Genomic DNA, 15,945 nt, shown 5'->3' with positions numbered 1-15,945 from the left:
CCTGTAAACGCCTTTAGTCGGGCCAATATTTATGGGCACAATATTTGACAACAATGGCCGCTTTTTTTTTTACATCAAAGCCAGTCGAGTCAATACCCAAGTTTGTTTAATCGCTGAATCCGTGTTGCCTCTTTCCTCCGCTGTCCCTTCGTCTGCCATCGCGAGTTCACGAGTCCAAACCCCGGGTAGAGGTCACATCTCTCGGGTCGACAACCGCAGCGCCACTTTGTGAACGGCGAATGTCCCGTCGATGCGCTCATTCCTGCCGTGGGAATGTGGAATTTTGTTTAGATAAAATTGTATACTCGTTGTCCAATTGTAATTCCTGTGGGCCACCATAACTTTCATAATTAATCGCATCGGTTATCATTATGATGTGACTATAATTAATACTTCACAGCACCCGTGTCATTCATCTGCCATATGAAACATGTGTTTAATATGATATTATTTGGCTGCTATAAATGTCCACATCTTAAGCCACTTTGTTGAGCTATCATTTCTGACCAGGTCACTTGGGAAAAGAAGCTAATAGCTCATTGGGTTTTACTTGATAAAAATACAATTTTAATTGAGTTTCATTTATATTTTTAAAAGTGACTTTCTTACGTTTCCTATACTTTGCACTCCTATATTTGTTTTGCTATTGTTTGTTAATGTAACGTTCTGACCCGCCCCTACTGGACATCTGTGACAAAGAGCTTTATAGCTCATCGGATTCCTCATGCAAATATTCTGATGATGATTCTGATACGTCGGTTTTATCAGTTGTTAGTTTGTCTTGCAGTTCACTGACCGCTGCACTGTGTAACCGACACACAAGGTATAAAGGTGCAGCCCTGAAATTGCCGTTATTGCTCATATCACCCGCTGGCAGAAAGCCAAATAACCGGTAAAGCTCCAATGATCCCCCGTGCATGGCGTATTTTGGCCTACTCTTCCACGTTTGCCAGACATTCTGGAAGAGGTTGGAGTACCCGCAGTTTAACCTACGCCGCACGCAACCTGCCTGCTGATTGACTAACCGTGGTGTACCCATTCATATCGGCTCCTTGGACCGAGGTGAGGGGGGCGTGTGGAGATTTTACAAAACTCGCGCCGTGAGATGGAATCGAACCGACGGACGTCCAACCTCAGAGAGTCCATGCAAATACTGCAAAAGAGAGAAGGTTTATAAATGTGTTAACAAGTTTTCCAAACTCAGCCAAGACATTCTTTCAATTCTCACAACCTTGAGGCAATGGGGCAGAATTTGTCAAGGTCTCGCGCGGTTATTTGTGTACAGTAATTCTCTTGTTATGAACTTGCTGTCCGCGATTTTGGCTATCCGCGAATTACATCTGGAACTTTACACGACTGCCTTGAGAGAGAAATTAAGAAAGAACGTGAGATAAAGTGACGGGAAAGAAAGTGATGAGACTACGTAATTGTGAGAGAGATGCGTAATTCTCACATCATGTCTTATTTATGTTTTTATTTTAGGTTATTCGTAAAAAAAAGATCGATTTTCGTAGGTCAATATCATTATTCGAAATTTGCTATTCACAATCATCTCCGGAAGGTAGCCCTCATCGCGAATGATGAGGAACTATTGTAAAAATGTAAACTCTGCCCATTATTGCTATGCAACGATGGAAGATTTTTTCATGGTTATGAAGAGGTGAATGGTACAGTCTTACAACTGCTGACGGCTAAGCCTCCACTAGGAGGGCGGTGTGGTGGCGAGATGTTAATTCACTCGCTTGATATACAAGAGGGTGTTGGTTCGATCCCGACCCTGACGCCTGCTGTATATTTGGAGTTTGCGTGTTCTCTCTCCCCCCTCGTCGCGTGGAATTTTCTCGGGGTCCTCCAGATTTTCCTTCCACATTTAGAATCGACACCACGCGTTTTGAATATTTGGCTTCTATACATTTCCACATGAGCCACTTCACATTGGGCTATCAATTTTGGCCACGTCACTTTTGAAAAGAAGAAGAACTACGTAGCTCAGGAGCAACGTTTAAAAAAATAGTTTTAGGGAGGGAAGTCTGGACGGTATTTGGTCAACTAGATTTGAAGCTTTCGTGACTGCAAGGATTCATATTCTTAGGGTTTTTTTAGGTAAAGTCACGTAGGTACATTTTTTTTTAAATTAATAAAAGTAAAATAAAAATAAAATAAAAATCACGACGTTTCGGAAGCAACACAAGCCTCCGTCTTCAGGTGGAACAGTCACAGCACGATCACTTGATACAGCTATCGTGTTGCTTGTGTTGCTTCCGAAACGTCGTGATTTTTATTTTACTTTTATTAATTTTTATTTTTTTACCTACGTGACTTTACCGAAAAAAACCTAAGAATATTTGGTCTACTCTCTCATGCTGATCAGACGTGGCGTTGGAAGAGACAGGGAGAACCAACACTTTATCTTGCTTCGCGCAGCATGCCGATCTTCGATCTACGTTATCCCGACATATCAGAATCAGAATATTTATTGACACTGCAGGAGGAATCCGATGAGCTGTGAAGCACTTTTTCACAGACGTCCACTAGGGGCGGGTTGGCAAGTTACAGAAAAAAACTTTTAAAAAAACATGATAGGAGTGAAAAGTATCGGAGAGGTAAGCAATTCACTAAATTTGTTTGGTTTTATTTTACCAGGTGAAGCTCCAAGAGCTATCAGATTCTTTTTCAGAAGTGACCTGGCCACAGATTATAGCTCGAAGTGGCTTATCGTGTGGACATTTATAGCAGCCAAATAAAATGCTCGGTGGACTGATTTAAGAAATATTCTTTGGGTCTTTCGGTAAAGCCACGTAAATAGAAAAATTATTTTTCTATCTACGTGGCTTCATGAATTCCTGCAGTCACGAAAGCTTTCAGTCAAGATTTGATTTAAGAAACTTGTCTACTGTCAAGCCAGAAAATGGAATTGAAGCGGCAACCTCCGATGGCGTTAATTATGCGAACGATTACTTCGCACTCACGATTATTTTTCATTACGTATCACATCATTTGCCGTTGAACTAGGACCCATATCTTGCCTGTAACATCTGGCAGTTCAACAGCATCGGTTCAAGTTAGTCGGAATCTGCTGTTGAGACAATGTATGCCGAAACGCGTCCAGAGCTTCTTTTATATTTGTAGTACCGTCGAATACAGGTCGACACCCGGGGTTGAGGCACACTGAGGTTTATTACACCAAACGTTGTGACATACACACTTGAGGGGGTATTGGCCCCCTCACCCGTCTATCTGAGGACACACCTCCTAGCTAACCCTAGCCTGCCTCAGAGTCCTCCTCTCGTGGACTAGGGGAGGCTATCTTGGCCCGACACTGGTCAGTCGGGCCCGGTACTCAGAGTCCAGACCAGCACTGGCTCTGGCTCTGGCACCACGCCACTGGCTCGAGCCTGCGCGGTCCTGACAAGGACGGCGTACCAGGGGGAGACCAGGGCTCTATCTAGGACGTCTTCCGTCTTCTCTTCTTAGCTAACCCAACTCTCCCTAGCCCCCCGATACATTCCCCTTTTATACATCCCCCTCCCTGAGGGGTGGGGCCCCGGGGGATCGTAACGTCCGAAGCGCGGACGTCGTAGAGGGCACCTGCCCGTGCACTGACGTAGCCCCGCCCACTGTGCTAGTTTCCCGTAGGATCCCATACATATCAGCTCTACACATATTTCCTCCGTAAGACCCCTACATCACCCCCCCCCTGTACAGCTCGCAGCCGTCCCGGCTGCAACATTGACAATAAAAGTTTATTCAGCCCTCGATTTCCCAGCGTGTGCCTCATTTTTTTTCCAACAATAACGCAACGAGAAGAACAACAGGAAGGAGAAAAAAAATAACCCGACGAACCCCCCCCCCCCCGCGAATAAATACGAAAACCGTAGGACGAGCGTATATACACGTGTTTCTTTACCTGGAGTCCCCCCCCAGCCCCCACAGAACACACACAACACACACAACACACACAACACCCAATAATCGTACAACGCAACGTGGCACGTGCCGGGAACACAGCACGGACGCCCCACACCGTGAGCACAACATGCGAATGTACACCGGAAAGAGAAGCCACAAAAGATGCAAAAAAATAAAAAATAAAAAAATTTTCTTCTCTTTTTTTTTCACGAGAGTTTGCGCATTTTTGCACGCATCCTCGCCGCAGGCCCGTCACACGGGACAGGCCCGGCCGGCAGGCCGTCGGCCGGCAGGTCGTTGGCCGGCAGGTGTTCATCACAGAGCGAGTCTGTTGCCGACGTCGCAAGACCCTCAGCATCACCTGCGGGGGTCGTCGGGCATGAGCCCGTCACTCCCGGTGCACCTGGGGGTGGGACAGCGGCAGCACGTTAGGCGGGAGCAACGGAGAAGACCCCTCTGAGTCGGACGCCCCCCCACATGCTTGGCCACGCGCGTGTGTAGTGGGATCTCGCACCGCAACGAAGGGTTTTAGCCTGGAGGGGTGTACAAACCACCGGCGCCTCCCCCATTGAATGCGCACGCACTGAGGTCTCAGGACCTCAACCACCTCGACGGGACCCCGCCACGGTCGCAGCAGTTTAGAGGAGGACGCGAGCGGTACCTGGGGACAGTGCAACCATGCCCTGTCCCCCGGCTTCCACTGTATCACATGCGCGCGACCCATTCTGAGGCGCTCATTAGCCCTCTGCCGCCTGGCAGAATTCTGCATGGCAGCATCCCGTGCCTCCGTTAATTTTTCCAGGTTGAATTTAACATGTTCGGCCAATTGAGTTTTTCCCTGCGGCGCCGGGATCTGCAGTTGGGCCTGAACAGGTGGCTCCGGTTCGCGGCCATACATAAGGAAAAAGGGGGAAAATCCCGTCGCAGCATGGGGGGCCAACCGGTATGCTGACAGGACCCCCTGAATTTTCAAATCCCAATCCGTCTGTGAGTCAGAAACGTGCTGCGACAACATCGACGTGATGGTACGATGCAACCGCTCGACCATCCCGTCGGTTTGTGGGTGATATGGAGAGGTGCGAATCTTTTTAGTGCCAAGGATCTCACAGACCTGTTTGAGCAATTTGCTTGAAAAAATGTTACCCTGGTCGGTCAGCAGCCTCTCGGGAGCACCTTTGTCAAGGACGTATCCCTGGACAAAGGCCTCCACGATGGCTGCCGCCGACTGGTTGGCCAGGGGCCAGGCCATAGGCCAGCGCGTGAAATATTCAACCCCGGTTAGCAAATACCTATTTCCCCTAGGGGTGGCGGGGAACGGTCCTAGAATGTCCAGCGCGACGAGTTCGTTCACCCGGGAAACCCTGATAGATTGCAGGGGCAGGTTCGACTCCTTCGCTGGTGGTTTGCGCTGCGCACATCTAGGGCACGATCCTAATAGATCCCCGACATCCCTTGTCATGCCCGGCCAAAAGAAATCAAGTTGGAGCAAGGCCAGGGTCTTTTGGGTACCCAGGTGGAGGAGGCGCTCGTGAGCTGCCCACACCACCCTACCCCGTAACCCCGAAGGGACCACCAGCCGGTGGCGATGGGATTTCCCGTCCCAATGCATTAACAACCCACCGAGCATTTCCCATGCGTCGGCATCACCCCTCCCCCGCCCCCGGTCCCTGACGCGGCGGCGCAACGCAAGGAGGGAAGTATCTTCCATTTGCAACCGGCCCCATTCCGTAGCAGGCAACCCCAACAGGGAATCAGAACCCTGTTGTGCGATAGAATTAGTCATTGATGCTGCGTCATCAGCAGCCGCCAAGACCGGGACAGGCAATTCAGCAGGATGCCTGCACCGACCCGACCCCAGGAGGCATGCGCATTCGGGGGTGGTCGGCATGCGTGACAGGGCGTCCGCGTTGGTGTGGCGAACGCCCTTACGGTACGTGGTCTGAAAATCAAAATCCTGGAGAACCTCCAGCCATCGAGACAATTGTCCCGATGGTTGTTGGACTCGCAGGGCGTACTGTAGCGCTGCATGGTCTGTACGGACGGTGAAACACTGTCCGTACAGATACGGCCGGTACTGCTGGATGAAGTAGACAATTGCCAGCAGTTCCCGACGCGTGACACAATATCGTTGCTCCGCTGGAGACAACACTCGGCTACCGTACGCGACCACCCGTTCGACGCCCTCGACCACCTGGGACAGCACGCCCCCAATACCTGTGTTGCTCGCGTCAGTATCGAGCACAAAGGGTTTTGAAAAATCGGGATAAACCAGGGGAGGGGCATTAACCAGAGCGTCCCGAAGTGAGCGGAACGCAGCCTCTTCCTCCTGTCCCCAATGGAAACGGACCCCCTTTGACGTCAAAGCGTGCAGGGGCTTAGCAATGGTGGCAAAGTCCGCGACAAAGCGTCGGTAGTATGACGCGAAACCAACAAAGCTCCTGACCTCTCCCACCGAGGTGGGAGTCGGCCAGAAGCTGACGCACTGCGTTTTGGCGGGATCGGTAGCAATACCCGAGCGCCCTACGATGTGCCCCAAATAACGTACCGATTCGCGCAACAAATGACACTTTTGGGGTTTAAATTTCAAATTAGCAGCCCGAAATTTTGAGGAAAACGGCCCGCAACCTCTGGAGATGCTCGTCAAATGTTCTGCTAAAGACGATAACGTCGTCCAAATAGATTAAACACGAATCCCACTGCAATCCAGCCAAAACCAATTCCATCAATCGCTGGAAAGTCGCCGGCGCCGAGTGTAATCCCATCGGCAACCGGTTAAATTGGAAGAGACCATGTGGCGTACGGAATGCGGTTTTAGGCTTAGATTCATCGTCCAGAGGAAGCTGCCAGAATCCCGAAAGCAAATCCAATGTGGAGAAGAATCGCGCCCCCGCCAAGGCGTCGAGCGATTCATCAATACGGGGAAGCGGGTATGCGTCAGCAACGGAAATTTTGTTGAGGCGGCGAAAATCGACGCAAAACCGCAACGATCCATCCTGTTTTTTTACCAGAACGATCGGTGCTCCCCACGGGCTGGTAGAGGGAGAAATGATATCGGCGGCTAACATGTCATCAACAGCCGATTTGACATGGTCCTTCTCGGCGGGACTCAGCCGGAAGGGATTTTGGCGTATGGGCGCGCTGTCACCAGTATCAATATGGTGACGCAGCAAATGGGTGCAGCCCAGATCGAATTTGTTTTGACTAAACACATCGGCGAATTCGCGCAATAGTGTCCTAAGTTTTTGACGCCCTACATCCGACAGGTCCGTCGATCCCGCTCAAAGCGCCTCAAGCCACCCTTCATCGGTGTCCGAATGTGGAGTCGGCAGAGTGGCAGTGTGCACGTGATTTGCGACAGACTCCTCACAGGGCACCGGCGTTGCGTGAGCAAGCACGGTCCCTTGGGGAATTACCACGGCCTGCGACCCCACATTGAGGACCGCGATGAAGGGGTCCCCGTCCCCCCTTACAATGGTCTGAGTGGGAATCAAATGCGGCCCGCTAACCCCAGCCCTAGATGGCCCGAGCAGGACACCCTGGTCTCCAACACCCTTAGCGAAGGGCCTACGAAGCTTTAGGGGCACCAACATTTGTGCCCCCGGCGGCACGCGAACCGTCTGAACTACAAATGCGGGTACCGTCGCGAACACCGAGCGATCCGTAGTAGGGGAAGGCAAAAACGCCATCCGCCGTCCCGACCAGAGTTCAATGCAACCCTGATTAATCATAATCCGAATCGGCATTTTGCCCAAGAAATCCGTCCCCAGCAGGCACGGAACCGCCAGCGAGGAGGACACAAAAATAGGGCCGGACAATTTAATATCACCGATCGAAATTTGCGCGCGAATCTGCCCCATGATACCCAGTGAGCCCCCGTTAGCAGCGTAGAATGGGACATTAACCGGTAGCAAGGGACGACTTTGGACAGGGAGAATGTTGTATATTAGTTCCGAAATGATGGTTGCCGACGCACCTGTATCGACGAGGATACGCACTTCGACCCCGTCAATATACCCTACTACGGCCGACGACCCCGACGGCGCAGCTAGAACGCGATGGGCCAACACGGACCACTGGGCGGGTTCGAATTCGGTCCCCATAGTGGTTCGTGTTGGCCCCACGGTGTGCAATGTTGGCCCCCCGTTCGTTGCGGTGTGTACATGTGTAACCGGTGTGTGCTTCGGCCAAACATGTGGGGTGCCGCGACTCGCCGGGTCATGTCGGTGGAGCTTGGGAGGAGGAGGAGGGCCGGCGTCCCGGCGAGGCGTCGTCCCCCGCTGTCGAGGGGAGCGGCACCCCGAGGCGACGTGGCCCCGGATGCCGCAGTTATAGCAGCGCGGGAGCGCAGGTGGTGAAGACGGGCGGTCGGAGCGGGCCGACCCATCCCGGTCCGCCCGTGCTCCCATCCGTTGCTGCTGTCGGAAGTCGGCGGCGTAGACCTCCTCCGTCGGTGAGGTGATGGCAGCCACCGTACGGCCGGCAGCTGCCCTGCTGGCCTTCCTTCGCTGCGACAGGAGGTTGGCGTGGAGGAGCCGCGCCGCTTGGAGGGAACCCATCTCCACGTCCTCCTGCGCGACGATAGCGACGTCCAGGTCGTCCGCCAGCAGAAGGATCTTCTCGGTGACCATGGCGTCGACGCCTTGGTCATCCATACGAGGGAAGGCCGTCTTTGCGAGCGCCAGAAGGCTCGTACGGTAGGCGAGGGGCAACTCCTTCGCACCCCGCTGGCGGTCGTAGAATCGCTGCCTACACTCCGCCGAGGGTCCGTAAACCCCAGCCAGCAATTGCAGCGCCATCTGAAGAGTAGAGCGCTTGTCCCTCGATGCGGACGTAAGAGCGGCGAGGGCGTCGCCGTCAAGGAGCGCCGGTAGTGCGCAGAGGGCTTCGTCGTCTGACCACCCCGCCATCTCTTGATGCGCGAGGAAGCGCCGCTGAAATCCCCCCCAGTCGCCCTCCTCAGCCACAAACTCCTTCAGCGGGGGCAGCCTTTGGTGTAGCGCAGCGACCGCCGTGGAGGCCCGCACTTTGATGTCCCCGCAACTCGGCCGAGCGTCAGCACGAACGGCAGCTGTAATCGCCTGTCGCGCAGATAGTGACGCTCCGTCCGAAGGCGGTGACGCGGTAGCCCCAGCGGAGCCGATGTCGGACCCCAAGTTGAGGTTGGCCACGCCCTCGGCAGCTGCTGTGGCGATGGCGGGACTTTCAAAAGTGCCGTCGGTAGAAATGGCGGGAAGGTGCAACGGCCGTCGGCCGTCCTCGCCCCGCGGTGGTCCAGCAGCCCCCAGCCGAGTGATGGTCTCGAGTGTGGCGGCAGCAGCGTATAGCAGCTCCGCCAACCTCGCGTGCGCCAGCCGAAGTCCGTCGGACAGCAACTCCCCTTCCTCCCGATGCCCCGGTAAGGATGCGTTCGGTCCCGGCTGCTCGTTGCCCCCATCAGCCGTCTCTGGTACCGCACTTCCCGCGGTGTCCTCCGCCTCCTGCACCCCGGCCCGAGCTGTTCGGCGCGTGTCCATGTTCGTTGTTGTTTACTTCTGACGCCAGATGTAGTACCGTCGAATACAGGTCGACACCCGGGGTTGAGGCACACTGAGGTTTATTACACCAAACGTTGTGACATACACACTTGAGGGGGTATTGGCCCCCTCACCCGTCTATCTGAGGACACACCTCCTAGCTAACCCTAGCCTGCCTCAGAGTCCTCCTCTCGTGGACTAGGGGAGGCTATCTTGGCCCGACACTGGTCAGTCGGGCCCGGTACTCAGAGTCCAGACCAGCACTGGCTCTGGCTCTGGCACCACGCCACTGGCTCGAGCCTGCGCGGTCCTGACAAGGACGGCGTACCAGGGGGAGACCAGGGCTCTATCTAGGACGTCTTCCGTCTTTTCTTCTTAGCTAACCCAACTCTCCCTAGCCCCCCGATACATTCCCCTTTTATACATCCCCCTCCCTGAGGGGTGGGGCCCCAGGGGATCGTAACGTCCGAAGCGCGGACGTCGTAGAGGGCACCTGCCCGTGCACTGACGTAGCCCCGCCCACTGTGCTAGTTTCCCGTAGGATCCCATACAAATCAGCTTTACACATATTTCCTCCGTAAGACCCCTACATATTGAACCCATGCTGCTGAAATGACGCACTCCGACAAATTACTATTTACCTTTCTCGTGTGGTTGACGAGTGCATGGGGTAACACTACTTTTTTTTTACATAACAGGAAACATATATGAAGGTGCTATATATTTGTCTAATTATTTATTGTGAAGCCTGTTTGCTAACTGCTACAGGTGGTTGGGCTGAATGTAGAACCGGGTGCCATCGGCGTAGAAGCAACGCGCTGACATTAAAACCTTGAGATGATTTTCAGCAGGGGGTCAACAGTGAAACGTTGTAGGAAAGTCAAAATTCCTTGAAGGTACCCACAATGCAGTTTCTTCAGGAATTGGTGGTTTTTGCAAAAATGCTTAAAGGCTGAGAGTTTTATTTTTGTGACAGTGGTGCGCGCTTTTTTGTGCGTATGGTTGAACATAACTTTTGTTTTCAACGCAATGTCGAATATCGATAAAACTTCAGAGAGTTCTGAGTCCGTGCCTGGGGATTTCTGTGTTTTTGTTTAATTTGGCTGAACTAAAAAGTTTCTGAAAAAGAAATGCGGCGAATTTATTCAACAAATACGTAATAGGCTGCATCCTATTACCTACTTCTCATTGGACATTCAGTGACTTTTGTCATTATGACCACACCTGTTTCAGAACATGTTTATTTTTTTTAAATCCATTAAACAATCTCTGCCGTTTGTCTTTGCAGTGGGAATATAGCCCCGTATTCCAGCAACCGCCGTACTTAAAATACATCGACGTGAAAAATTCGACGACGAGCATCCCAAGCACAGCCAATCCGATCGATACGGAAATTCAATCTCTCCAGGAGGTGCTAGCGTGGCCTTCGCCGCAGACGAATTACACCTTTGCCACGTCCACGAGTGCAAGGAACAGCTTCTTCGAGATCTTAAACAAGGGAGAGCTCCACGTGGGTGACACCCTCCGAATCGCCATCCACGCCATGAACCACAACAACGACAGCAAGACGTATGGCGGCGACTACTTTCGATTCAAAATCTACTCCAGCAAGCTGAAAGCGGGCGCCTTCGGCTCTGTCCGCGACCTCGAGAACGGGCAGTACGCGGGCAACGTCACCTTGTTCTGGGCCGGCGATGTCCAGATCGACGTCAAGCTCATCCACTCGAGCGAGACGGTGGAGCTGTTGAGGAGGCTACGCGACTCCGCGCCGGACAAGGTGTATTTCTACGGCTACTTCGAGCAGAGCGGAGCGGCGAGCGAGAGGACCGTGTGCAACATGTTCAAGCCGGTGGACGGCAACTCGAAGACCTGCGAGTATCCCGATCGGGCGACGGGGGAGGTGTGGTTCTGCGTGAAGCCCAAAATCCTGTCGTGCGAAAGCCTTCGCTATCACTCCATGGGAAGTCTCAAAACGGTGACGACAAAAAAAGACTCGCCCTTCCTCAGCGCGTAAGAGAATTGCACGAAATATTGTCGGTTTTTCGGATAAAGGGGGGTTTGCGCGTATTCAGTTGTTTGACATCGATGTCTCTTTTCCACTGCCTAGTCGACAAAACTGCCTGAACAGACTGTTGGGGCGAGTGCTGTTAGCGAGCACCTATGAAGGCCGGCACGGCATACGAGGGGGTGGGTGGCCAGCACCATGCCCAACCGCCTTTGTCTCTCTAGTGGCGATGTTTACATACCGCACAAAGTACTCTTTCGAGGCTGAGTCGACCTAAGGGAGGCACAGGACTTATTTTTAGATAATCGTCACCGGTGTTGGTGGCCATGAGTGGGAATCGAACTCGGGTCGCCGGGTTCAGAGAGCAGCACGTTAACCACTACACTACAGCTCGCCCAGCAGTCGCCAACACACTGCACACACAAAACAAAAACACAGATTTGGTGGTTTCGCTTAATTTGACAATATTTTGGTTCTGAGAATTTTTTTCTTTCAGTTTTGACTGCCACGTGTAAAAAAACCACACACACACACAACTTGCACACACTTTGCAAAGGCGTATAAGAGGCCCTATTTAAGAGGTTAAGACCAACCCCTCCATCGCTCTGGGGTGTTATCACCTGTTTTGGCACTGCTCGCTGGCACAAGAAGGAGCTGGGTTTGCCAGTGACTGAAAACACGAAAACACGCCTCGGACCTTGGTTGTATCTTTACCCTAGAAAGATGTTCATCGATAATGACAGGTCTTTACGATCGGAGGGTATAAAGTTTGCTGATTTTGCCTTTTCTATTGTGTTTTAAACTTTTTTTTTCTTCTTCCCATTCTGTGCATCTAGAAAAGTTACCAACGTGAATATTAGGGGAATTCCAAGTAAAACCAATGTGCTTCCTTTGGTGAATTCAACATTCAGTCCAGGTAATGTTTGAAATGTTCTATATAATGTTTATACTTAATTCGTACAAATGCAATGCACACGCGCACATTATATATAAAAAAAAGCCCAAACTTCAAATCTGCAGTGTCTTTCCCCGGGTCAACAGCTATGAATGTAATTCTCAAACTTGCTACGTGCAAGGCATCAATACTGAATGTTGCTGCCCATACAACATATTATCTTCCGTACCTGGTATGGAGGAGTTTGTGGGTTCGTTCCCGACCCTAACGCCTGCGGTATATTTGGAGTTTGCGTGTCTCTCCCCACAGTCAAGTGGATTTTTCTCCGGGTCCTTCGGTTTTTCCCTCCACATTTGAAAATCAACGTGCGTTCAGAGTGTTCGGCTGCTATAAATTCCCACGTGACGATAAGCCACTTCGTTGAGTCATCTGTTGAGCTATCATCGTGGGTTTGATCCTGACTCTGACGTCTGTATATTTAGAGTTTGCATGTTCTCTCCTCCGGTGTTTTTCCCTCCGCATGTCGAAACGTGCGTTTGGAGTTTTTGCCTGCTATAAATTCCCACGTGACGATAAGCCACTTCGTCCGGGCTATCATTTGTGATAGCCGAGTCGCTTCTGAAAAAGAGCTACATAGCCTCAGTGGGCCATACTTGGTAAAATAAAAAAAAACGTCCACGATCGTTTCCATTATGCTCAGAATAACCAGACTCCACATCGTGTGTGCACTTCACACGCCCCCCCCCCCGCCACATGACCTCCAATTGCAAACTTTTAATTAAAATATATAAATTTAAGATGCAATATAATATTTAGAAAATATTATTGAGTCCATGTCCTGCGGCACGCGGTAAAGGTAAGTGTGTGGTTCTTTCAATGCCACAGTGCATCGTTGTCAATCTCAAGTTTCAGTTGTTGCTGAAAATGTTTCAACCTTTTAGTGTTGGCGTAACGGCTTTTCTTTAATGATCTGTCCTGCCAATCCTGTTCTCCACCTCGTCGAGGTGGAGAACAGGGGGGGGTTACATTTGACAACGAGATTGCTATCTTGGACCGAGTAAAGAAATAAATGAATGTCAACAAAGACATATTACGTCAGGTTCCTTACTATCATTCACAGCCCCCAAGATCCATCTTCTTGGTTCTTTCTAGGGGTCGGCACGGTTTGAACCGACTCAAACTGGTTTCAAATTGAGCAATCCAAACCAAACCAGCGACGACTGAACCAAACCAAACCAAAACCAAACCAAACTAAGCTAAACCAAACCTCTTAAGTTGGCTTGAACCAAACTAGTTTGAGCCGGTTCCACCCTGTCCGAGCCAAACCGATTCGGTTTTCGTAGCCCCAAACCAAACCGAACCAGTTCAAACAGAGTCAAACCAAACCGATTTGGTTCGGTTCAAACCGCGGTTTGGTGGTTTGAGCCAAACCGTGCCGACCCCTAGTTCTTTCGGTAAAGTCACGTAGAATGGAAATAATAAAATAATAAAAATAAAAAAATAAAAATAATTCTCACGACGTTTCGGCCACAACGCAAGCAGCCGTCCTCAGGTGAACAACAGGTCTTAGATGCTGCGACTCTAAGACCTGTTCTTCACCTGAGGACGGCTGCTTGCGTTGTGGCCGAAACGTCGTGAGAATTTTTTTTTTATTATTTCCATTCTACGTGACTTTACCGAAAGAACCAAGAAGATGAATCCCTGCAGTCACGAAAGCTTTAAATCGAAAATCCCACAAGATGCCAACCGACATTGTGGAGAGGACCTTAATCCCTCAGAAGACACCACACCCCGTGTTGCTCTTCCCTCCCGCGAGGAACGCTCACGGAGTGCACGCACGCACGCGAGCACGTCGCTCACGCATTTCAAACGCAAATTGTACAACATATTCTTGGTTCTTTCGATAAAGTCACGTCGAAGGGAAGTAATAAAATAATAAAAATAAAACATAATAGAAAAATTCTCACGACGTTTCGGCCACAACGCAAGCAGCCGTCCTCAGGTGAAGAATGAAACACCATCAAGCTTGGAGCGTATATTTAAGCTGGGTTGGAGGGGGGAAGAAGAGCGCCTTGACAAAAGACATTTGCATATCAAGGCGCTCTTCTTCAATCCTCCAACCCAGCTTTAATATACGCTCCAAGCTTGGTGGTGTTTCATTCTTCACCTGAGGACGGCTGCTTGCGTTGTGGCCGAAACGTCGTGAGAATGATTTATTATGTTTTATTTTTATTATTTTATTATCTCCCTTCTACGTGATTTTACCGAAAGAACCAAGAAGATGAATCCCTGCAGTCACGAAATCTTTAAATCGAAATTGTACAACATCATTAAGAGCCATTGGTGATAGAACGATAGAACGGGATCGCTGGGATTTCACGCTGGGCCCTCGTGGCCCGCACCCCCCCCCCCCCCAAATGATGAGGTGACGTTCGTGGAAATGTGTTGATGTAAAAGAGAGAAAAACACAGACGCCGCTCACGATGGGCAGCAGCAGCAGTGCATCTGACGAGTGTGGCCTCATCGTTTCCACAATGCGCTCCACAACTTTCGGACGGTTTTTGTTTGAAGAAAGGGGCCCTCTTTGCAAGGTCATTTAACCCGAGTGAGACGCGACTCGGACCTGTGATCGACGCATTCACGCTTTGACAGACGCACACCTGGACAGGCGTTCTTGAACACGGCAGAGCCGAGAACTGACTGCCTGCAGTGCTGTGCGACTTTAAAATTTAAGAGAGGGTTGTTTATCGCCACGGTAAATAGAAAAACAAAGCACGCACCAGCTAAGCAATGCGTGGTGTGTGAAGGCATGCAAATGTGAAGCGCTCGAGGCGTATCCCTCTGTTGCGCCTGAGCGGGAGAGAGGTTCAAGGTCCTGAGAAACATCCTCGTAAGGTTCAGCCTCCACTTCTCCCCGACGGTCCTCATCTTTGGATACCCAAAGGGCGACGGATCCCAACATCTTCAGGGGCTGGTCAACATCTTCAGGGGCGAGGAAGGTGGCCCTGGAGGGGAAACGTCCGGCCAGCAGCCTGGGCATCTTCCGCGCTCTGGTCGGAGCCAGGGTGTGTGGGCTGGAGTTCCGCCATGTGCGGCTGACCCACGCCGTGCCGGCCTTTAAGGAGCAGTGGGCGATGGAGGAGGCCGTGTGCTCGGTGGCAGATGACGGAGAGCTCTGCATGCAATTATGAGCTACCCGTCGGAGGCCGTCGGACTGCGAGAAGGGCTGCGTGCAGAACGAGAGAGAGCTGGAGAGAGTGAGCGAGAGAGTGAGCGAGCGAGAGCGAGAAGCGGGGGGGTTACATAACGCAAAGTAAAAAAAATACGAAATGATGAACGAAGCAAAGTGCCGACTACACCGAGCATCTTCTTGTTTCCGACTGATCGTAAAAAAAAGAGAGAGATAGCGAGGCCACGGGGAATCTCAGCCATGCGGCTGCATGCGCAAACAACGGTGGGAATTGCAAAGCGAGAGAGAGATCGCGTCGCACTTCGTGAACATTCGTGGTCGGGGACGCTCCCACGCGTAGCATTCCCCATCTCTCTCGCCTGTCACCGCGCTGCTCCGCTCTCTGCTCTCTCCAGTATCGCTCATCCTCTTCTCACTTTGGCCACACTCTCCC

The 15,945-nt window shown here is 51.4% G+C and overlaps 1 protein-coding gene across 1 annotated transcript in view; it reads left to right on the top strand.

Moving 5' to 3' along the window:
• LOC144945907 (NXPE family member 3-like) overlaps positions 1-15,945 on the top strand; it is a 32,650-nt gene that overhangs the window by 5,254 nt on the left and 11,451 nt on the right. Inside the window, exons 2-3 of the mRNA XM_078874540.1 lie at positions 10,711-11,432; positions 12,264-12,343. Of these exons, the coding sequence (XP_078730666.1) occupies positions 10,711-11,432; positions 12,264-12,343 (802 nt within the window). The remainder of the gene's footprint in view (positions 1-10,710; positions 11,433-12,263; positions 12,344-15,945) is intronic.

Source organism: Lampetra fluviatilis, chromosome 39 (genome assembly GCF_964198595.1).
Source record: "Lampetra fluviatilis chromosome 39, kcLamFluv1.1, whole genome shotgun sequence".
Taxonomy (NCBI): domain Eukaryota; kingdom Metazoa; phylum Chordata; class Hyperoartia; order Petromyzontiformes; family Petromyzontidae; genus Lampetra; species Lampetra fluviatilis.
Note: the sequence above shows the minus strand (reverse complement) of the source record. Positions and strands in the feature narration are given on the sequence as shown.